We start from the raw sequence: 25,509 nt of genomic DNA, 5'->3' as shown, positions 1-25,509 counted from the left end.
TAACAGAGATCTGTAAATACTTATTTAGAGAAAATATCCACCCACTCAACCATTCATGTATTCATGTATTTACTGGGAAATAAATATGATCCAGGCACTATTCTAGCATACAAAGATGAGCACATCAAGAATCTGCTTCTAAAAACTCCTACTTTATTTTTTTCGGACTGAGATTTAATTGATACATAGTACTGTATAATTTATTTAATACACCTATATATTGCAAAATGACTAACACCAGAGCATTAGCTTAACACATCCCAGCACATTATATTACTCATTTCTTATTTTTTTGTGAAAACACTAAAGATCTACTCTCTTAACAACTTTCATGTATATAACACAGTACTATTAACTATAAACACCATTCTGTATACTAGATCCTTAGAACTTATTCATCTTATAATTGGAAGTTTATACTCTTTAGACAATTTCTTCCCATTTCCCCCATCCTCCAAACAACTTCTAGTTGAAAAGAAGGACGTATAAAAAATAAACAAGTGAATGATAGGAGCGTTATGAGGGTAGACAGTACTACTTAGGAAGGAATGCCAGTTTTCTGCAGAGGCAACTGGGCAGGAGAAATAGGGTCAACAACACTCTAAGCAATAAGATTAGCAAATTCCTATAAAACACAGAAAGAGTATAGAACTGCTTTAAGTTTGGCAACCTAAACCAGATTTTGCGGTGGTAACCAAGAGAAACCATGGGGACAGATTATAGGGACCTTCTTTTCATTTAAAGTCTTCATTAAAATAAAGGCAAGCTTTATTTTGGAGGCAATGGGTAGCCACTGAAAATTCTTGAGCAATTAAGGATCATAAACAGATGAGAGGTTTAGAAAATATTTCTGGGGTGCCTGGGTGGCTCAGTGGGTTAAGCCTCTGCCTCCAGCTCAGGTCATAGTCTCAGGGCCCTGGGATGGAGGCCCACATCAGGCTCTCTGCTCAGCGGAGCCTGATTCCTCCTCTCTCTCTCTGCATACCTCTCTGCCGACTTGTGATCTCTCTATGTCAAATAAATAAATAAAATCTTTAAAAGAAGGACTATTTATCACTGCAACAGATCCAAAAATGAAGGGGGAATGCAGAGAGCGCCTAACTAAGATAGTAATGATGACGACGGACAAAACAGGAGATATGATGTATACTCAAATATTGAAAAAATAAAATCTATTTTATTTTACTGATTTAATAGATAGATTTAATAGATTTAATAAAATCTATTAAAATTTTACTGATTTTTCCTGGAGAAAAATGACTTGTTTCTGGTTTGATTTACTCACAACAACAACAACAACAAAAAAAACCAAATAATTGTTTGCCCATTATTCTCTTGAGGCCTAAAACTTTTGTTTAGAGATGCTTAATTACTATGTCCCATAAGAGAAAACACCCTTTAACTCATAAATGATTGGTATAGAATATCCTTTTTCCAGACTTCAGGCCACACTGGCTTCTACATTCAAAATAAATTCAAATTTTCAGAAACAGATCATCAATAGATATTTAAACCACTGAAAGGCAAGTTGAGGGGCATAAGCAGAATGTTAACAAAGTACAAAATGATTTGATAATGTGCAAAGGGAAACTACTTTTACAAAAAGGTTCAATGGCATCACACTGTAAGTGATCTATTGTAGCATCACTAATAAACGAACAACCTGCCATTATGTACTATCTACTGTGATACAATATGAAGTACACAGCATCACTTATGAAATTTCCTTACAAAACATATGTAAATGTAATAGAATGAAGGCTTTAGACCTAACTTTCAGTTACCAAATACAGGAGATTTAGGAACAAGCTAAATGATAACCATGAGGAAGAAAGAGAAACAAAAATGTGGGATACTTTATAAGACAACTAGATTGTTGCCAACTAAAAGTTAATGTCATGCAAAGAAAAGAATGTGGAGGAAATGTTTTAAATTTTGAAAAACTACTGACAACAGAACAATCAAAGGCCAGTATTTAAACCAGTGTGCTTTAGCCACATTGGCTTCTTTGTTGTCAAATACCCTAGGTGTATTTCTATCTAAGGGTCATTTGTGCAGTTTAAATTTTTTCTTCTTCTAGATATACACATGACTGCTCCATCACCTCTTTCAAGTGTTTACTTAAGCTCACATTCTTTTTTTTTTATTAAGTTGATTTACTTATTTTCAGAAAAATAGTATTCATTATTTTTTCACCACACCCAGTGCTCCATGCAATCCGTGCCCTCTATAATACCCACCACGTGGTACCCCAACCTCCAACCACCCCCGCCACTTCAAACCCCTCAGATTGTTTTTCAGAGTCCATAGTCTCTCATGATTCACCTCTCCTTCCAATTTACCCCAACTCCCTTCTCCTCTCTAACACTCCTTGACCTCCATGATATTTGTTATGCTCCACAAATAAGTGAAACCATATGATCATTGACTCTCTCTGCTTGACTTATTTCACTCAGCATAATCTCTTCCAATCCCGTCCATGTTGCTACAAAAGTTGGGTATTCGTCCTTTCTGATGGAGGCATAATACTCCATAGTGTATATGGACCACATCTTCCTTATCCATTCGTCCGCTGAAGGGCATCTTGGTTCTTTCCATAGTTTGGCGACTGTGGCCATTGCTGCTATAAACATTGGGGTATAGATGGCCCTTCTTTTCACGACATCTGTATCTTTGGGGTAAATACCCAGGAGTGCAATTGCAGGGTCATAGGGAAGTTCTATTTTATTTATTTATTTATTTATTTGACAGAGAGAGAGAGAGAGAGAGAGAGATCGATCACAAGTAGGCAGAGAGGCAGGCAGAGAGAGACAGAGGAGGAATCAGGCTCCCTGCTGAGCAGAGAGCCCGATGCGGGACTCGATCCCAGGACCCTGAGATCATGACCTGAGCCAAAGGCAGCGGCCTTACCCACTGAGCCACCCAGGTGCCCTATTTTTAATTTCTTGAGGAATCTCCACACTGTTCTCCAAAGAGGCTGCACCAACTTGCATTCCCACCAACAGTGGAAGAGGGTTCCCCTTTCTCCACATCCTCTCCAACACATGTTGTTTCCTGTTTTGTTAATTTTGGCCATTCTAACTGGTGTAAGGTGATATCTCAATGTGGTTTTAATTTGAATCTTCCTAATGGCTAGTGATGATGCACATTTTTTCATGTGTCTGATAGCCATTTGTATGTCTTGATTGGAGAAGTGTCTGTTCATATCTTCTGCCCATTTTTTGATATGTTTGCCCGTTTCGTGAGTGTTGAGTTTGAGGAGTTCATTATAGATCCTGGATATCAACCTTTTGTCTGTACTGTCATTTGCAAATATCTTCTCCCATTCTGTGGGTTGCCTCTTTGTTTTTTTTGACTGTTTCCTTTGCTGTGCAGAAGCTTTTGATTTTGATGAAGTCCCAAAAGTTTATTTTTGCTTTTGTTTCCTTTGCCTTTGGAGACATATCTTGAAAGAAGTTGCTGTGGCTGATATCGAAGAGATTACTGCCTATGTTCTCCTCAAGGAGTCTGATTGATTCCTATCTCACATTGAGGTCTTTTATCCATTTTGAGTTTATCTTTGTGTACGGTATAAGAGAATGGTCGAGTTTCATTCTTCTACATATAGCTGTCCAGTTTTCCCAGCACCATGTATTGAAGAGACTGTCTTTTTTCCACTGTGTATTTTTTCCTGTTTTGCCAAAGATTAATTGACCATAGAGTTGAGGGTCCATATCTGGGCTCTCTACTCTGTTCCACTGGCCTATGTGTCTGTTTTTATGCCAGTACCATGCTGTCTTGGTGATCACAGCTTTGTAGTAAAGCTTGAAATCAGGTAACGTGATGCCCCCAGTTTTATTTTTGTTTTTCAACATTTCCTTAGCGATTCGGGGTCCCTTCTGATTCCATACAAATTTTTGGATTATTTGCTCCAGCTCATTGAAGAATACCGGTGGAATTTTGATCGGAATGGCATTAAAAGTATAGATTGCTCTAGGCAGTATAGACATTTTAACAATGTTTATTCTTCCGATCCAAGAGCATGGAATGATCTTCCATCTTTTTGTGTCTTCTTCAATTTCTTTCATGAGTGTTCTGTAGTTCCTCGAGTACAGATCCTTTACCTCTTTGGTTAGGTTTATTCCCAGGTATCTTACGGTTCTTGGTGCTATAGTAAATGGAATCAATTCTCTAATTTCCCTTTCTGTATTTTCATTGTTAGTGTATAAGAAAGCCACTGATTTCTGCACATTGACTTTGTATCCTGCCACGTTGCTGAATTGCTGTATGAGTTCTAGGAGTTTGGGGGTGGAGTCTTTTGGGTTTTCCATATAAAGAATCATGTCATCTGCAAAGAGAGAGAGTTTGACTTCTTCATTACCAATTTGGATACCTTTTATTTCTCTTTGTTGTCTGATTGCTGTTGCTAGGACTTCTAATACCATGTTGAACAAGAGTGGTGAAAGTGGGCATCCTTGTCTTGTTCCTGATCTCAACGGGAAGGCTGCAAGCTTTTTCCCATTGAGGATGATATTTGCTGTGGGTCTTTCATAGATAGATTGATGAGGTTCAGGAATGTTCCCTCTATCCCTATACTTTGAAGCGTTTTAATCAGGAACGGATGTTGGATTTTGTCAAATGCTTTTTCTGCATCAATTGAGAGGACCATGTGGTTCTTCTCTCTTATTAATCTGTTCTATCACATTGAGTGATTTGCGAATGTTGAACCATCCTTGTAGCCCAGGGATGAATCCCACCTGATCATGGTGGATAATCTTTTTAATGTGCTGTTGGATCCTGTTGGCTAGGATCTTGTTGAGAATCTTAGCATCCATATTCATCAGTGATATTGGTCTGAAATTCTCCTTTGTGGTAGCGTCTTTGCCTGGTTTGGGGATCAGGGTAATGCTGGCTTCATAGAAAGAGTCAGGAAGTTTTCCTTCTGCTTCAATTTTTTGAAACAGCTTCAGGAGAATAGGTGTTATTTCTTTTTTGAAGGTTTGGTAGAATTCCCCAGGGAATCCGTCAGGTCCTGGGCTCTTGTTTTTTGGGAGGATTTTGATCACTGCTTCAATCTCGTTACTAGATATCAGTCTATTCAGGTTGTCGATTTCTTCCTGGTTCAATTTTGGTAGTTTATAGTTTTCCAGGAATGCATCCATTTCATCTAGGTCGCTAAGCTTATTGGTATATATAACTGTTGATAATAACTTCTGATGATTGTTTCTACTTCCTTGATGTTAGTTGTGATCTCTCCCTTTTCATTTATAATTTTATGAATTTGGGCTTTCTCTCTTTTCTTTTGGATTAGTGTGGCCAATGGTTTAAGCTCACATTCTTAGAGAGGTTTTCTTGACCAATTTAAAAACATCCTTCCACTGCCAATCTCTTCCCCCCTTCTCTGCTTTATTTTTCTTTATTCATTATTATCATTTATTTAATTTATTGTCATTTACCATACTATAATATTTTGCCTATGTATTTTATTCATTGGTTTTCTCTCCCAGCTAAAATGTAAATCCCATGCGGGAAGGGATTTTTGGTTGGTTTATTCAGTGCTTTGTCCTCAATGCTTGGAATGTTTAACAGACCCTCAACTATTTCTTCATCAAATGAATGAATCACCACAAAAATGATACTGTCAATATGGGTCAGAAATAATGGGAAGGATATCTAAATGATCCCTATAGTTTTCTCCTTAATCGATCATAAATTTTCACAATATTTGTTTCCTTAGCCACAAATAGAAATGAGAATATGTGAGGTCAAAGCAGCAACGGGACTGCCAATCAGTCCTTTTAAATATGTTCTCCTCCTCTAAATTGGCACCAATATTGTATGGAGTACCATAGAATATCTGGTCCCTACTCATCCATGAATCTTCACAAACATTTCATGAAGAGTGGTAAATAATTTATCAATAAAAGAAAGAAAAGTTCACAAAATTCAAGATACTGATTACCTCTCAGGAGAAGGATTAGAATGGGAGAGTGGAGGAACACACAAGTATTTCAGTTCTTAAGTTGGGGAGTTACATATGTATCTATATATATTACATATATGCTTTGTTCTATCAAATGGCACATGATTTTTTTAATGAGTATATTAAAAAGTATCTGAAACCACCAAATTTACATCCTTGAGAATACCAAATTCTTGCAATCACTAAAAGAAATTCCAAATTCTGAAATATCATTATCTAAAAATATTATAGTCAGTACTTAAGATGTAAAATCAAATCTATGCATTTCTATATCACAGAGACTGAAGAGTTTTTCATTTCTATTTTCCCTCAAAAAGTCAGAATGCATAAGAACCATGTGTCAGGGGAACAAAGAAAACAATATTCCTTACTCTTGGAAAGATCCACTGAAAGATCCACTTTTAAAAACCAAATTCTTGAGTGGGTTAAATAAAATTTATTATTAAATATATTGTCTGAACTTTTGTTTTTAAAGTTAAAATAGCCATAAAGATTAATTACATCATAGATTATTTTGGCTGGCTGTCATAAGGCAATTAAGGAGAAAATGCTGTTTATTATCAGACCTCTGCTAATTAAGTCTAAGGTAACTCTTTCAACTCTGACAAACCTCAGCCTTAAAGTATCAGGAAATTCAACTGGCATATATACATCAATTAAAGAAGTAATATAAAAATACATTTGGAAAGAAAAATTCCACAAGTCAATGCTATCAAAATTGTGTCATATTTTTCAACCCCCTATCTTATCTCTGTATCTCCAGCATCCATCTAGGACACTGTCTGGTATGCTGAGGAGAACAAAAATGGTTTCGGGATGGCTTATTTGTATTAAATCAATTATCTAACCTAATTTCTCTAGCTTTGTACCTTTATGTTTTCTCCTATACATCCTAAACTCCATCTTCCCTATAAACTCCTTCCTGGTTTTTCTGGTGAACTTCTATAAATTTTTAAAAACTAATTTTAGAGCTAGGTAATTTATGAAGCTCTCACATCTCAAATAATTAACCTCACCCTTTGGGTTCTCATAGGGTCTTGTATTTCCTAACTATTGAACTTCTCAAGGTACTATTGCTATCAGTTCACAAATTCTTTCCCCATTTAGAACACAAAATCATTTTCTAGAGCTATAACCTTGTTAATCTCTAAGTATATACTACCTAACTAAAAGTTAGAGAAACATTAAGTGTTCAATAAATGTTTACTGAATAAACACAAATAATCCTTTGAAAAACCAACTGGGTAGCCCAGTTGGTTAAGCTGCTGTCTTCCGCCCAGGTCATAATCATAGGGTCCTGGGATGGAGCCCTGCTGCTAAACAGGGAGCCTGCTTCTCCATCTCCCTCTGCTCCTCCTGCTGCTTGTGCTCTCTCTCAAGTTAAGTAAAATCTTAAAAAAAAAAAAAAAAAAAAGACAAACAGTTCATTTGACAGTTTTTATAATAAAAAAGTTACACCTAAAATCCATAAAAGATACAGAATTAATACCTAGCTTTAGCTAGATAATTTAAAAGGTCTTCATAATGATTAGCAAATATAAATGTGATTCCATATCACTAAAAAAGCATGTTTTATAGAATTTATTTATTTATTTATTTATTGGGTTTTATTTATTTGAGAGACAGAGAGCGCAAGAGAGGGAACACAAGCAGGGGGAGTAGGAGTGGGGGAAGCAGGCTCCCCCCTGAGTAAGAAACCCAATGCGGGACTTGATCCCAGGATCATGACCTGAGCTTAAGGCAGATGCCCAACAACTGAGCCACCCAAGTGCCCTATAGATATATTTTAAAACTGAAAAATAAAAATCTTGAAATGACCAGGGTGTAATTATATCTTAAATATGTAGTTCATCATATCTGATCAAAATCACATGGGGATTTAAGCCAGTGCCCACAGATACAAATGTTATTGTTGGCTTACCTCATTTAAGCATTTCTCATAATGAGAGTAAATGGCTTAAACAATATAATGGAATGGATTAACTCCAGAAAGATTCAATATATATCAATAGAATATAATTGGTCCTTTCAAAAAGATACTAACTTAATTCCATAACTCGTTTGGTCAGCTGTAAGACATTTGGTAATAAAAATAGCCAAAAATTTATTGTATAACTGAAGTTGTCTAAGTGGACAGAATACAACTATTACCTGAGTGACTCTTTCCAAGCTACTTCAAATTATATACACTTGCAGTTGTGTATGAGGTAAACAGGGTAGTGGTTATGAGTATGAACTCAGGAGCCAGATGTTCTGGGCATCATTCCTAACTTTATCATTTACTAATTATGTGACCACAAGCAAGTTTCTTAACCCTCTTTGTCTCCATTTTCTCATCTGTAAAATGGAGATAATAATAATACAAAAGACCTACCTCATAAAAATGTCATGAGTATTATATATATGTGAAGAATGTGCAATAGCCTGGCACACAGTAAAGACAAGTATTTATTATTATCCTTCAGCATGTTTCCCCCTGACTCTAATATTTTGCACTGCAAAGTACACAGCTGTAATATTATTTCCTATTTTATGCCTTTTCACATTACAAATACAAAATGATTACAGTTTCTTGAGTCTTCATGAGTTTTTCTATGTGATTAAGCCCTTGTCCTTGGTACTTCTCACTTCCAACTTTGCTTCCTTTCTTTAATATTCTGTTTACCTCTGCAATGTGAAAGTTTCCAAAGCAATATTTACAACACCAACTGAGTGGTATACTACAAAAAATATTAAAACTTCTCTTTATTTTTAATTAAATTAAGAAATAAGTTATTAGTAATATTTAGTATGTAGAATAAGCTTTGTATGCCCTCACTAGGTCCATATTTCAGATTGTATTATAACACAAAGAGTATCTGAGGTATCCCAAGAAAACAATCAGAAGAGCTGAATGCTCAAGGGGGCTGATATTAAAAAATGGCATTCTTCACTGGTTTATTCATTTTGTAAGTTTCATATGATCAATGCAATAGATTTAAATATATTTTAAAATATTTATTTTTAACTTGTCACTAAATGTTAACAGAAAGATTTTGAGAAATCTTTGAGAATCTGAGAAACAAAAAGAAAAATCTGAGTATGTAATCACAAGTGAATAATAAATATGGGGGCACTAACACTTCTTGCACAAGCTCATCTTAGACCACTAAGTTAAAGCCATGATGATCTAATGACATCTGAGAAGAAACTGATCGAGTTATGTATACATTTAAGCTGTAAATAAACATATGCTGCAAACTACAGTCAGATAATAAATGTAATCATGTATTATAAATATGAATAAATATATAAAGAACATAATATATAAATGTAACATAATAAGTGATTATTTATTTATTTATCTAAGTTATTTATTATTTGGTCTGATTACCAAAGGTAGAAGGAAAAAAAGCCTTTTGTCTGTTTTTATTTATCACATATTTAGAAAATAAGACTGAGTTTAAAACTAAGAAAGTGTGAAACAATCACCAGGCAGTTACTTCTTTTTTTTTTTTTTAAGATTTTTATTTGTTTATTTGACAGATAGAGATTACAAGTAGGCAGAAGAGAGAGGCAGAGAGAGAGGAGGAAGCAGGCTCCCCGTCGAGCAGAGAGCCTGATGTGGGGCTCGATCCCAGGACCCTAGGACCATGACCTGAGCTGAAGGCAGAGGCTTTAACCCACTGAGCCACCCAGGCGCCCCCAGGCAGTTACTTCTTAAGCACTCTCCCCATAAGAACAGAACTCCTGCCTTCTGAGAAGGAGCATGGGGGAGAGGAAAAGAAGGGAGTAATTTTTTAGCTTTATAGGTATTCACTATGAAGACAATAGGCTAAAAAATATCTTATTGATGGAATATAAATTTAAACTTTAATTTGGGACTGGAGATAATTTGAATTTTCTTCTACCACATTTTCTTCGTATTTTCTCAGTTTGTATAATATTTAACTGTTTTTACTTTTCTTAAATTTTTAATCCTATGATTAATAAATGCTCAAATGGATAAACAAATGAGAAGTTCTATACTTAAGTATAAATAAACAAATTCATAGAAGTACATACAGAAGAGCACAATGTATAAAACTCTGTAGTTGTGAGCAATACAAAATAATATAGACAAGAATTAAAAAGGCACTAAGTGAATACGTTATATGTACTGTGCTGCAAAGCTTCCCTTCATAGATGTCACATTTCAATATATGATATGAAAACTATTCAAACTGACCTTTGGAAAACATACTTAAGAGTTTACATTTGGAGATGTGATTCTAATAACCTGGGGAAGAGATACTATTACATTTTGCTTTAGGTACCAGAGGCTGGCTCCAATAGGAACTAAATGTATCTACTGGCTATTCCCTATAAACCAGACATTGTTCTAAACTCTTGGGATCCAATGGATCCTGTCATCACATGTTTCTGAATTTTACCACAAAATACAACTTACCAAAACTAACCTCCCTCCACTGCTGGGGACTAAAAGACCCACAAAGCATTTTGAAGAAACAAAAACAATTAAGATACTATATAGTCAACAATAGGTTAGCATGTAAATGCAGTTTTTTGCTAAAATGCTTAAAGATAAAATAGCCTTAGAAAATAATTAATTAATTCTGCTTTAAATGAGCGTATTCTAATAATAAAACTGTTAGTTGTTCTGTCAAAGAGCAAACAAGGAATGTTTTCCCTTAGAATCTTTTCTTTTCTTTATTTGAAGAACAGTTGATATACAAGGTTACATTAGTTTCAGGTGTACAATTCAGTGATTCCACAAGTTCAGACATTATGCTATGCTCACCACAAGTGTCAAATCTTTAATGTTATTACAATACCACTGACTATATTCCCTATGCTGTATCTTTTATCCTCATGACTTACTCATAAAATAGTGGTTTTCAAAACATTCTTTTTTTATTTAATCAGTTTTCTCATGTATCAGGATTAGAATATTTAAGATTATGAAATAAATACCTTTTGAAAAATTTTCATTTGCTACATTTAAGTCATTATCACTTTTGGTAACAATTTTCTATTCTTGTAATATACCTGAATATTTGACAATATTCATAGGACTATTTTCTCAGATACATCATGATCTTCATTTTGCTGAATTCCTCATCTTCTATTTATCTCAGAGTCTTACTACAAAGCAATGATATTCTGTTTTGAAATTTCATGTGTATCCAAACTGTATTTCCTCTCATTCTGTTCTCCTATATAAAGTGTTTTTATAGCTTAAATCTCATTTTCTCTCAAAGTTTCTCCCAATCTGCTTTTAAAAATCCCAAGTCCAGGTTACATGCCTTACAAATTAAATCAGAAGGTCTGGGGATAAGGAAGAGAGTGAGGCATTAGTTTTTAAATATCCCTAGGTGATATTAATATGCAACAAGGTTTGGGAACTACTGTCCTAAACTCTAAGTAGTTCCTGAAGTTCCAAGATGCATATTATTTTTTAATCTGTGATCTCAATCACCAGTATTGCAAGCCTGGCATGGTAGTACTGTAGTTGGTGAGTAAACCCACCACTTCCCCCTTAATTTGGCTTCATTATCTTCTATCTGCCACATATAAACTCTGAAGTTATAACAAAAACCCTTTTTTTTTTTTTTAAAGAATTTATTTATTTATTTGACAGAGAGAGATCACAAGTAGACAGGAAGGCAGGCAGAGAGTGAGAGAGAGGGGAGCAGTCTCCCTGCTGAGCAGAGAGCCCGATGCGGGACTCGATCCCAGGACCCCGAGATCATGACCTGAGCCGAAGGCAGCGGCTTAACCCACTGAGCCACCCAGGCGCCCCAAAACCCTTTTTTTAAATGAAAAGTAGTTTCACAGAAATGTTTCCAAATACAAAAATTGTTTAATTCTAGAAGTTAATATAGTAAATATACTTTATATCCCATCACAATCCAAGAGAATCTGGGGCAGCCCCCTGTCATCAAGAACATTAGTATTTCACCAGAAAGACATGTAAATATTCGCAATGACAGAGATAAATAAAAATTTTAATAGCTTGAGGTTAGCTGGGCCAGTTGTGCCACCATTAAATTGGGAGAAAAATGTCCTTTGGAATTTCAGAATGTTTTGGATTACAGAAATGAAAACAAGTAATTATGGCATTATATACATGGGTCACAATGCAAGGTCTCCCCTACCTCCCATGGAATGTGACTAAATAGTCTGAAAGCCACTGACAGAATGCTTCTGTAAAAATGCTCCTGAGGGGCACCTGGGTGGCTCAGTCAGTTAAGCCTCTGCCTTCAGCTTGGCCATAATCACAAGTCCCGGGATCAAGCCCCACGTCAGGCTCCCTGCTCATGTTTTCTTCTCTCTCTCTCTCTCTCTCTCTCTCTCTCTCACAAATAAATAAATAAATAAATAAAATCTTAAAAAGGAAAAAAAAAAAAAAAGATGCTTATGAAAATGTTTTGGTGTGTGCCATTAGAATAAAGGTGAACAGCTGGTGAAAAAGATACACAGTGTTGCAACATGTGTTTGTTTTACTATGTATTTGTAGTACTTTTTTCAATTAAATATAGACACTCCTACTTCTAAAAATAAAAAAAGAAAACTCTAAGCCCACCCCACTGAAAGTGTGGACCTGGGGGAAAAAACCATCTTTGTTGTAAAAATGAAATCTTGCATTTGCAATGATGTGGACGGAACCAGAGGGTACTATGTTAACTGAAATTAGTCAATCAGAGAAAGACAAGTATCATATCAGCTCTCTGATATGAGGAATTTGAGAGGCAGGGTGGAGGTTCGTGGGGGGAAGGGAGGGAAAAATGAAACAAGATGGGATCAGAAGGGAAACAAACCATAAGAGACTCTTAATCTCAGGAAACAAACTGAGGGCTGCTGGCGGGGATGGGGAGGGATAGGGTTGTTGGGTGATGGACATTGGGGTGGGTATGTTCTATGGTGAGTGCTGTGAATGGTGTACGACTGATGATTCACAGACCTGTACCCCTGAAACAAATAATACATTATATATTAATAAAACAAAACAAAAAACCCCCACGAACAATCTTTGTTGTTAGTGCTGAAAGTCCAGAAAAGAGAGAGAAATCTTATTTAAATCAAAAGGCAGAATATTAAAACTAAAATTAATGGTGGTCTAAAGCATGACATAAAATGAGTTTACCATAAACAGAATACATATATAAAATTGTGAAGGTGTTTCAACACGTAGAATCAGTGTAAAGCTGATAAATTTGTGAAGACTAGCAAAGAAAACATGTATTTTAAGTAGAAATCAGAATATTCTCAAGTAGATGTCCTAAATAGAAGTTTAAGTTTTACAGAAACAAACAAAATGGGGGTGGGGTTGGGGAGGGGGTAGTAGGGAGAGATGCACATAACAAAATTTCAGGAATGCTGGATTAAATGAAGTTAAGCAGGTTATTTTTCCATCAGGATTTCTAAGAACCTTAAATAAGATAATTTGCTCTGACAATCTCTAAAACAGGCATAATATGCAGCCTATTCACACTCATTTGACCTCTAAACCCTTTTTTTCTTTAAAGGATTTAACATGACTGATTCCGCAGAACATAAAACTACTGGAGATACATTTATAAATTTGGGGATTTAGATGGTCTTCAAGAATGAATGTCAAGAATCAAGTTCTAGGGGTGCCTGGGTGGCTCAGTGGGTTAAGCCGCTGCCTTCGGCTCAGGTCATGATCTCAGGGTCCTGGGATCAAGTCCCACATCGGGCTCTCTGCTCAGCAGGGAGCCTGCTTCCCTCTCTCACTCTCTCTGCTTGCCTCTCTGCCTACTTGTGATCTTGGTCTGTCAAATAAATAAATAAAATATTTTTAAAAAAATCAACTTCTACTTCATATCACTAATTTTATTATCCTTATCACTTACCACTCACACCTCCATGCAAGGAAATGAAATTGACAAAGATCGTTACCTTTAGATTTAGTAACATGGGTTAATATATAAATGAAGAAAAAGTGTATCTTCTCTTAAACACCAAATCAAAATAAAACTTGAAGTAGTCAACATATTTACCATTTTTAAAGTATAATTAGGCAATCTGTATAAATACTGAAATGTTATACCTCATCAAATTCTTCAGTCATTTTTCTGATGATTTCTGCATTCTGCATATTTCGAAACATCTCTATTCTCACAGTACCTGCGGAACAACAGATTTAACAGTTAATCTCTTCCTATCCCATCCTAAACATTAAATTTAACCTGACCAATGTTTGAAAAATTTATGTTTGAAAAATTTTATATCGAAGTGTTTGGAGTTTATTCTTCCCCTGAACTCCTACCTAAAGGAACTCCTTGTTTAAGAACTTCAAAGTTCTTTAGACATTTTTTAAAAACCTGAATATTCTGTGAATTAGGTAAGTATGAGGAAAAAACTGCAAGGAATGTTAGGGAAGGAAAAGATGGAGTCATAAAATAATAAATTTAAATTGTTTGGCGGGCTGTAAGGATTGACTGGCGCTATTCACACATACAGATGACGGCCTTAGTATGAAAAACACCCAAGTACAGAGAATATTATCTCTTTATATGCCTTTTTCTGATATTTGTTATCAAAAGAATATTTTTCTATAAATTAAACTAAGTGTTCCTTATCTAGAGACACCTGTCGATTAGATTGCTTTATCTGAACATGAAAAAGAGCTTGGTAACTTCAACATAAGCATCAAAGAAAGAAAAAGTTAACCTCCTTTCTCATTCCATTCTTTAGTACTACTTTTATTAGCTACATAATTTTTATCTCAATCATGATTACATAAATATTATCACTCTCAAAGTAGTAAGAGTTTATATCAAAAATGTATTAAAAATTAACATAATTTAAGTAAAATAAGGTTCAAATAAGGTTTGAACCACTCACAAAGGTTGAATAAGGTTCAAAATAAGGTTCAAAATCAATCTGGAGTTACAGAGAACACTGGTATAATAACTACATGAGGTTCAGTTTCAACTGTACACATGTAAAATATCCAAGTTAAAAATCACAAGACTCAATGAATCAATAAGAAAATATTTTATAACCTTTAACAGGTTCCTTGCCAGTGATTACCAGCTCTGACTCAAATCACATTTGGGTATACAAGAGGGAAAATTCTCTGAAGTGTACTGTACTCTTACAGGAGACAGTATAAAGTCATCAAGTATACTCTTAATTAAGAGGGCTACTAAAAAACTGCAGAAACACATTTGGCATATCAAAATTAATTTGACTAGTTTTTATTAATATAAATGAGAAAAAATGGTATCTCCCTTATCTTTTTAATCACAACCATTTCTAAGCATATTTTAATTACTTAATGTACAGCTCTCTTGGTTCATTTTCAGGATGCTGAATTCATTTAGTACCACCAACAGGGATCACTTACACCCACTTATAGAGATGAGAGTCTAGATTGGAAGGTGAATGAAAAGGGAAAGTATTTTTAGAGTTCCTCCCCAACAGGCAATTTCCTAAACAGAATGGGAAATTTTTACATTGTGATTTTATTTTTTTATGGGAAAAACAGTATCACAGACAGTATTTAAAAGCATTGTAGGCAGCTTGCTTATGCACTACAATACAGACAGTATTTTCAGAAGTTTTTTAAAAAAATAAATAAAATCGCATTGAATTGCTAATTATAAATTATCTCAAGTAAAAGTAACTCTCTGTCCAACATTCTTTAAAAATCATTCAAAATAAAACAGTACAGAAGTTCCTCAAGATATGAACAGACACTTCTCCAATGAAGACATACAAATGGCTATCAGACACATGAAAAAATGTTCATCATCACTAGCCATTAGGGAGATTCAAATTAGAACCACACTGAGATTCCACTTTACACCAGTTAGAATGGCCAAAATTAGCAAGACAGGAAACAACATGTGTTGGAGAGGATGTGGAGAAAGGGGAACCCTTTTACACTGTTGGTGGGAAAGCAAGTTGGTGCATCCACTTTGGAGAACAGTGTGGAGATTCCTCAATAAATTAAAAATAGAGCTTCTCTATGATCCTGCAATTGCACCCCTGGGTATTTACCCCAAAAACACAGATGTAGTGTACCCCATGTTTATAGCAGTAATGGCCACGGTCGTCAAACTGTGGAAAGAATCAAGATGCCCTTCAACAGACGAATGGATAGGAAGATGTGGTCCATATACACTATGGAGTATTATGCCTCCATTAGAAAGGATGAATACCCAACTTCTGTAGCAACATGGATGGGACTGGAAGAGATTATGCTGAGTGAAGTAAGTCAAGCAGAGAGAGTCAATTATCATATGGTTTCCCTTATTTGTGGAGCATGACAAATAACATGGAGGACATGGGGAGATGGAGAGGAGAAGGGAGTTGAGGGAAATTGGAAGGGGAGGTGAAGCATGAGAGACTATGGACTCTGAAAAACAACCTGAGGGTTTTGAAGGGGTGGGGGTGGGGTTGGGGAAGCCAGGTGGTGGGTATTAAGGAGGGCATGGATTGCATGGAGCACTGGGTGTGGCACAAAAATAATGAATACTGTTACGCTGAAAAGAAATAAAATAATAATAATTAATAATAAAAAAGTTAAAAACAGAGCCACCCTATGACCCAATAATTGTACTACTAGGTATTTACCCTAAAGATACAAATGTAGTGATCCGAAGGGCCATGTGCACCTGAATGTATACACATATGATGGAATACTATGCAGCCATCAAAAGAAATGAAATCTTACCCATTTGCAACAATGTGGATGGAACTAGAGGGTATTATGCTAAATGAAATAAGTCAATCAGAGAGAGACAAGTATCATATGATCTCACTGGTATAAGGAATCTCAGAAGTAAGACAGAGGATAGGGGAAGGGAGGGGGAAAATGAAACAAAATGAAACCAGAGAGGGAGACAAACTGTAAGAGACTCTTATCTCAGGAAACAAATTGAGGGTTGCTGGAAGGGAGAAGGGTGGAGGGATGGCGTGGCTGGGGGATGGACACTGGGAAGGGTATGTGTTGTGGTAGGTGCTATGAATTGTGTAAGACTGATGAATCATAGACCTGTACCCCTGAAACAATTAAACAAATTAATTTTTTAAAAATCACTCAAATTAGGAACACCTGGGTGGCTCAGTTAGTTGAGTGTCCAACTCTAGATTCTCGCTTGAGTCATGATCTCAGAGTCCTCAGATCGAGCCCCACATCCAGCTCCTCACCAAGTACAGAGCCTGCTTGGGATTCTCTCTCTCCCTCTGCTCCTACCCCCTCCTCAAAAATAAATGAATAAATAAAAATCACTCAAATTACACAAAACTATTTTAACCTTGCTTGGTTTATCAAGCATTTTGTCCACCTGAAATAGAGTCCCATATATAAAAAGCATGTAATTTCGGAAGTTGTTTCACAGTACTCTTGATAAGCAAAATTATTTTCTTTAAGTACTAATCAAGCAAAAGAAATAAAATCAGATTTTTAAGTTATTAAACATGAGAAGAATCAAGTTGTTCTTGGAGAGATGGAAATATTTTATATTTTGCACAGAGTAGCATTTATATTAAATGGCTATATGCATTTCTCAAAAGTCATTTATCTGTACACTTAAAATGTGTGCATTTGGAAACTGTATCTTGGTAATATTGATTTTTAAAAAAATCAAGAAAAAGGACATTGCTAATCATAGTCATTCAGTAAAAAATTACATACGTCAAAGAGTGCCTGGCTGACTCAGTATGTAGAGCATGTGACTCTCATCTTAGAATTGTAGGTTCAAGCTCCACAGGGGTTTAGAGATGATTTAAAATTTACATGTGTCATTGTTAAATATGAGTATAAATAAAGTTCAATTCTATTTCCATGACTGACATAGCAGTTTTCATATACAGTGGAATCTTAACTGTAATTCCAATGGACTAGCAACTAGCTCATAAACAGAGGACTGTTTTTTGCTCTATTTACTATCATAAAGTGAAAGACAACAAAACAGTAACTAGTCTTAAAAGCAAAATAAAAACCAGCTGCATGCTTAGCATCTCTAAAAATGACTACCATATACAAGTAACAATTATTAATAAAATAAAATCGGGTATTTAAAGCTATAATTTTGAAAATGAACAGAAGCTGTCACTGAGGTTTTTTTTAAAAGAAGAAAATCCTGCTGCTGCCACAGTGACTATTCAAAACATTAGCCTATTTACTTACAGCTAACTGTTCATTCTTCTTCAGCCCAGTCCCCCTACTCTACTGCAACTGCTTCCTGACACCTATTATCTGCTGACTGTTACTACCAAAGTCTTTCTTTAGTAATACCCTATCTATTCTATTTAAAACATTTCCTTATTATACTGGTTTCTGTTAACACTATATCCTTATACTGTATTCTCTGATGACTTACTTTGATTTCTTTCACTTACTTTTAGGCATTTACCTGAATAAATACAGATAATTTCCAAAGTTCTGTCCAACACATTTTTCTTTGTCCCATTCTACATTTCTGCATATGGCCCCCTCTACCTCTCCCACTAGATAAAAGTATAGCAGAGACTACTACTTATTAATCTTTGTTATTTAGCACAGCCCCTCAAAAAATGTCTGACATCGTAAGTCTCTCTCCTATTTTAAGCTTTATTTGACAATGGATAATAAGCATAAAGAACTGAAATAATTCAGGGGCGCCTGGGTGGCTCCTTGGGTTAAAGCCTCTGCCTTCGGCTCAGGTCATGATCCCAGGATTCTGGAATAGAGCCCCACATCAGGCTCTCTGCTCAGCAGGGAGCCTGCTTCCTCCTCTCTCTCTCTCTCTCTCTCTCTGCCTGCCTCTCTGCCTACTTGTGACCTCTGTCTGCCAAATAAATAAATAAAAACTTAAAAAAAAAAAAGAACTGAAATAATTCAGATTCACAGAAACATAAATAACTCAAGAATGAAAAAAAAAAAAAAGATTATCTTCCACTCTCTGAAACACTATCTGTGAGATTCCTCACATACATATTTTATATTTTTAAAAAAAATTGTTTAAGCAGGCCATCCTGACAGGATTATACTTCTAATTTGAAGAAGAACTTTCAAAACTGTCATTGGTAACCATGAATAATTCCAGAAACAATAACATCAGAAAGCAACCATCAAGTTCTCAATCATTTAAATTATGTCAAACTGCTGGAGGAACATAACTTTAAACAATCCCTATGGTATGCAGTTTGGCAAATGTTTACTGAAATTGCAAACTCATATACTCCTTGGCCTTGATTTTGTACTTGTTGCAAAGCATCCATAAACTCACACACATGAAATAATGAAGGTACAACGTTTTTCCCTGAAGCACTGTTTGCAAAGAAAAAAGGAAAAATATGTATACCCATAAATAAGATTCTGATTAATAACTAAAAGTGCTGATGCTAATAATAATGGTGGTAGCAACTAACACTGGGATGGCTCATTATCTGCCAGGCATTGTTCTAAAAAATAAGCCCTGGAAGTTAACATATTTAATCTTCACAACAATACCTATGAAGAATATACAATTTTTCTCTCATTTTACAGAAGAGAAATTGAGGCACCTAGCAACTTGTAAAAGGGGTTTCCCAGTAGATTTATGGTCTCTATGCATAGTCTGGCTAGAGGGTCTATAACTAACCACTACTCTTAACTGACTAAAATCAATGGGATCCTGGAGCTGTCTAAAACAATAAACACATCTATGCTGGATATGGAAAGAGCTGCAGGACATATTCATACATGACAAAAGGAACATATATGTATTTGGTTGCATATGCTTTAAGATATTATAGAAAGATACACAAATATCTAGCAAAACTGGTTATCTCAGGGAAAGAGAAATATGTGGTTGAGGTTTAGGGATATAATGGAGATATTATATTGCATACCCTTTGCATTTCTTGAAATTTGAACTATATGAATATATTACTCAAAATAAGGAATTAATACATTTCAAATAAAAAATAAAATGTTAAAAACTAAACTGAAAGACAGATTGCTATTAAACTCTGCCTATCAAGCATTTGTGTAGTCACTACCAATATGCACTCATTAGAGGGTAATGGAATGCTTGACATAAACTTGCCCAAAATGGAAAATTTTGTTTTTCTTCACAGCTATTATAGAATACAAAAAAATGGAGTTGAAAATAGGGTTGGAGAACATACCCCTGGCATAGTTAGTGTTATGGACAACAATGAAAAGAAGCTGTAATCATGTTTATAGTAACCACAACATTTAATAAAACCCTCAAGAAGTCATTCTAGGTGGTTTAAAATCTTTGGCATCAGACATAGTAGAATTTAAATTTTAGTTCCACGAGTTACCAAGCTATAGGCCACTGAAAAAAAAATCAATTGTTCTCTATGAAATTCAGATTTCTATTAAAATGGTGAGAATACCACACTTCAGTGTAGAAAAATTTTTTTTTTTTTAAGATTTGATTATTTATTTGACGGAGATCACAAGTAGGCAGAGAGGAGGCAGAGAGAGAGAGAGAGGAAGAAGAAGGCTCCCTGCTGAGCAGAGAGCCTGATGCGGGGCTCAATCCCAGGACTCTGGGAGAGGCAGAGGCTTTGACCCACTGAGCCACACAGGCGCCCCTAGGAATCTTTTTTTTGTTCAATGCCATAATGTGTAGTGCTTGGAATAGTGCTTAGTACATAGGAGGCACTGAAAAATGTTTGTTAAACAATTGACTAAGGATATGAGAACAAAATAAGGTAACATATTACACTTGCAGCAGGTAAGATGCTCACCTACTTTGAGCATTCGTTTTTAGTATATTAGCCTGCCTATTTTAGAGGGAAACTAAAATCTCTAGTTTCTTAGTTGAGCTCTACTGAAAGCCAGATTCCTAACTGCACATGTTGCCAGGTTAATACCATCTGAAGAATGAGACCAGTAATCTTATATTCCAGAACCAGGCAAAATAATTCCAGCAGTTTTCCCATCAACCAGACCAAAGCCTCCACTTCCAGAGTGGAAACAATCACATAAATACTAAACCTCTCTGTCCAAAATTACTAAAACCCACCAGAGAGATGAGTTAAGGTGATAAAAAAGTCACTGTCTAAGAAGCAGGAACCCATGAACTCTTAACTCCATTTTACATGAACCACATGGTTTAGAGAACTGTCTCACCTCATCCTCCTCATTTTTTAATGCCAAAGCAAGAACTCTAGCCTTCTCTGTATCCTTTCAACTAGATACAGAAGCAGACAGAAGAGAAAACTGAAAGCATACAAGACTTTATTTAGTGACAAATCAATTTATCCAAATATAACAGAAGGCCCTTTTGGGTTTATACCTTCTATGACACAGTAACATTCTGTCGTCTTCAAAATTAGTGAGCCTCATTATAGGTGAAATATACTAACACTGCCTAAGAGCACTTAGCAGAGAACCTTCCTCAGAGGCTTCTGACTAGCTGTTCCATATAGAAAACAACTTTCTACTTTAAGGATTTTCTTTTAAAGAGTGGATTATAAAGTCTATAAATATATTTATAAAAAATATTTTTAAATTTATTTATAAAATTTATTTATAAATAAGATCTAATCTGGTGATGAATGAGAGAAAATCCAAGCATGTAACAGGACAATTTTTGGTATTCTTATTTTCTGTTTCATTTTTACTTTAAGTACTAGACAGATTTTATATCAAAATAAAGTGGAGAAAAACTGAAAATAAATATGGATAAATTACTAGAGAAAGTCTAAGTCCAAAAAGGAGAAGAAATGCTGAGGTTACTCAAATTGAGAAGTATTTACTAAAGAAACATTACATACCAGAAAACAGAACTTAGCAGTTACCTACGATTCAGTGACTGCATACATCTTTCTCAAGATTCGAGGAGAAGGATGATGGAAAGGAAGAGAGAGACAGATACTTTGGTTGCTTTTTAATGAGCACTTTAAGCGTAATTATAAATATCTTTTGATACATGCTGTCTATCAAGGTAGTATGCACACAAGTGGAAAAAAATTACCTCATAGGTTATTGTAAATATACATATTGGGAAACAGAGCTTTCAGAATATATTAAAATAGAAATTGTTGGGGGCACCTGGATGGCTCAGTTGGTTATCTGATTCTTGATCTCAGGGTTATGAGTTCAAGGTCCGTGATGGGCTCCACAATGGGTGTGGGGCCTACTTAAAAAAATATATATTGAAATTATATTTCAATTATGTATATATATATGAAATTATATATATGAAATTATAGGCCTCCACAGATACCCTGCATGAATAAAAAAAAAGAAACTGTTGTGATTGTATCTCCAGTAATGAGTCTATCTCTAAATGGCAAACTGCACTTGGTAACATTCCTTACAAAAAAGCTTATATAATTCTTCCTCTGTAAAAACAAAAAATAGGTGAAATATCAAACTAACTGTTCAAAAAAGAAAACTCACATTTTGGCATATGATATGGGAGTACCAACTGACTAGTCTTTCAAGACGGCATGAGGTACATTTCATCCACTTCAAGAACAGATAAATTTACTACATATTAGAATTTCAAGGGCCGCCTGGGTGGCTCAGTAGGTTCAAGCCTCTGCCTTCGGCTCAGGTCATGATCCCAGGGTCAGGGGATTGGGCTCTGCATTGGACTTTCTGCTCAGCAGGAAGCCTGCTTCCCTTCCTCTCTGCCTGCCTCTCCGGTTACTTGTTATCTCTGACAAATAAATAAATAAAATATTTTTTTAAAAAAAATTTCAAATTTAGAGCTCGGTTGAACCATGCTAATATAGCCCAGGGCCAAAAGCAAGCATTGTCCTAGGGCTTTTTCAGACCACTTTCACCAAATCTTCAAAAACTATTAAAATAATCTCATCTTCAGTCCACGAAAGACAAGAATTAAATGAAATGTCAAAGAGGAAAAAATAAATTTATTTTTTAAAACATCCATCTGCTACTTCAGGGAACTACTACTAACATGATTCAAGAGGAGCAGGGCTTCTTAATCTGTGGCATATAGATTCTTAAGTATCTATGAACCTTTTGAAACTGTATGAAAATTTAGCTCTATGCACTTCTGTGAATACCCAAATTTTCAGGCAATTATTAAAGGACTTTGAGAACTTCATAAGGTAAAAACTACACATTAGAGGAAAAATATCAGCCGAAGATTTTTAGTCTTAGAGAACTGAAGAGAAAAATTAAATGGTGACAGTAAAGAATAGTTCCTTATTAGAGAATGGAATTAGAAACCAAGATCTATGTGTTAAATGTATTACTGCTGGTGGAATGTAATTTCTTTTAGGCCCTCTCCTCTTAAAGAATGGGAAATATATATGTGTGTATACAAACATTAGCTATTTCTATATGTAGCCATATGTATCTATATTAAGCTATAAATAAGTTATACATATATCTTTTAACCGTATTACCACATGGAATATTCTAGAGTCCTCCCCTTTCCTTGCTTTTCTCCATGATTTCCTACAGTGAAAACTCTGGTTCTCACCATCAACCACCTATTTATTAGAAGTTTCAATTCTGGTATACATGTATAACATGACTTCAGAATTGGCAGCACATACCCCAGGGAAAATAACTACAATTAGAGTACCATGCTTTTTATACAGTTCCTTTTGCCTTTACTTTTAGAGTTTCGATTCTTCAGTTATTCAGGACAGCATTTTCCCCAAACCTCTTCATCAAGGTTCTTTCATGTATTTGTAATACAGTTTGATTCTTTTGTTAGTCTGAATTCATCCCAGAATGACCTCATTAGGGATTTTTTTTTTTAATTTGCAAACATCAATGTTCATTCTTAGTGCTAGATGTTCTATGGGTTTGGGAAACTCATAATAGCACATATCCAGTATTATAGCTGGATAATCTTACAGAAGAGTTTCACCACCCTAATGCCCTGTGATTCAACTCTCCTTCCTCCCTAAAACCCTGGCAAACACTGGTATGTTTAACATCTGTACAATTTACCCTTTTCCAGAAAGTGACATAAACTAAATTACAGTATGTAGCCTTTTCAGACTGGCTTCTTTCACTCCACAATACCTATTAAGAGTCATCTATGCTTTTTGCATGACGTGAGTGCTCATTCCTTCCTATCACCAATAGTATTCCACTGTATGAATGTAGCAGTTTATCCATTTCATCTACTGAAGGGCATCTAGATTGCTTCCAGTTTTGGGTAACTAATGAATATAATTACTATAAATACATGCAGGTTTTTGTGTGGACATATTTTAAGTCAATTAGTAAATACTTTATTTATTTTTGTTGTATTTTACTGTAAGGCTATGTTTATTTTTGTAAAAAACTGTCAGACTGTCTTCCAAAGTGGCTATACCATTTTGCATTTCCACCAATCATGATTTCCACATCCTTGACAGTGAATGGTATTGCCAGTTTTTGTATATTAGCCATTCTAACTGACTATCTAACTATCTTTTTATTGTTTTAATTTGCACTTCCCTTACGACAAATCATGTCGAGCATCTTTTTACATGTCTATATACCATCTGTATACCTTGCTGCTGAAATATCTGTTCAGGTCTTTGCCCACTTTTTTATTGAGGTATTTATTTATCATTCAGTTTTTAGAGCTCTTTGTATATTCTGAATACAAGTCCTTTATCATACATGTGTCTTGGAAATATATTTTCCCAGTCTGTGACTTTTATTTTAATTTTCTTAACAATATCTTTTGCAGAGCATAAAAAATTTTAATTTCAGTAAGGTCCAACTTCCCAAGTGCTTCTTTCATCAATCGTGCTCTTGGCTGTTACAACTTTAAAAACTTCAAAACCGGGGTGCCTGGGTGGCTCATTGGGTTAAGTCTCTTGCCTTCAGCTCAGGTCATGGTCTCTGGATCCTGGGATCGAGCCCTGGCATTAGGTTCTCTGCTCAGCAGGAAGCCTGCTTCCCCCTCTCTCTCTGCCTGCCTCTCTGCCTAATTATGATCTCTGTCAAATAAATAAATAAAATCTTAAAAAAATATAAAAATCAAAACCTCATCACTAAACTTAAGGTCACACAGACTTTATGTTTTATTTTAGAAATTAAGAATTTTAGGGCGCCTGGGTGGCTCAGTGGGTTAAGCCGCTGCCTTCGGCTCAGGTCATGATCCCAGGGTCCTGGGATCGAGTCCCACATCGGGCTCTCTGCTGAGCGGAGAGCCTGCTTTCCTCTCCCTCTCTCTCTGCCTGCCTCTCTGCCTACTTGTGATCTCTCTCTGTCAAATAAATAAATAAATAAAATCTTTAAAAAAAAAAAAAAAAAGAATTTTACATTTTACATGAGTTAAGTTTTGTGCAAAGGGGTAAGATCTGTGCTCAAGTTCATTTTTTCCACACTGATATCCAATTGTTCATGTACGATTTGTTGAAAAGATGATTATTTCTCTATTTAATTGCCTTTGTAGCTTCATAGAAAAAAAATATCAGGGGCGCCTGGGTGGCTCAGTGGGTTAAGGCCTCTGCCTTCAGCTCAAGTCATGATCCCAGGGTCATGGGATCGAGCCCCGCATCGGGCTCTCTGCTCAGCGGGGAGGTTGCTTCCCCTCGCTCTATTGGCGATCGCTGTCTGTTAAATGAATAAAATCTTAAAAAAAAAAAAAAAACCAGTTGACTAT

General features: G+C 35.4%; 1 protein-coding gene across 4 annotated transcripts in view; it reads right to left on the bottom strand.

Moving 5' to 3' along the window:
* Positions 1-25,509, bottom strand: part of STAG1 (stromal antigen 1) — a 428,984-nt gene that overhangs the window by 171,100 nt on the left and 232,375 nt on the right. For all 4 annotated transcript variants that reach the window (XM_044252306.1, XM_044252305.1, XM_044252303.1 and 1 more), the window contains one exon: positions 14,016-14,092. In XM_044252306.1, the coding sequence (XP_044108241.1) occupies positions 14,016-14,092 (77 nt within the window). The remainder of the gene's footprint in view (positions 1-14,015; positions 14,093-25,509) is intronic.

This window comes from Neovison vison, chromosome 6 (genome assembly GCF_020171115.1).
Source record: "Neovison vison isolate M4711 chromosome 6, ASM_NN_V1, whole genome shotgun sequence".
In the NCBI taxonomy this organism is placed as follows: Eukaryota; Metazoa; Chordata; class Mammalia; order Carnivora; family Mustelidae; genus Neogale; species Neogale vison.
This window is presented reverse-complemented; position numbering and strand designations above follow the sequence as displayed.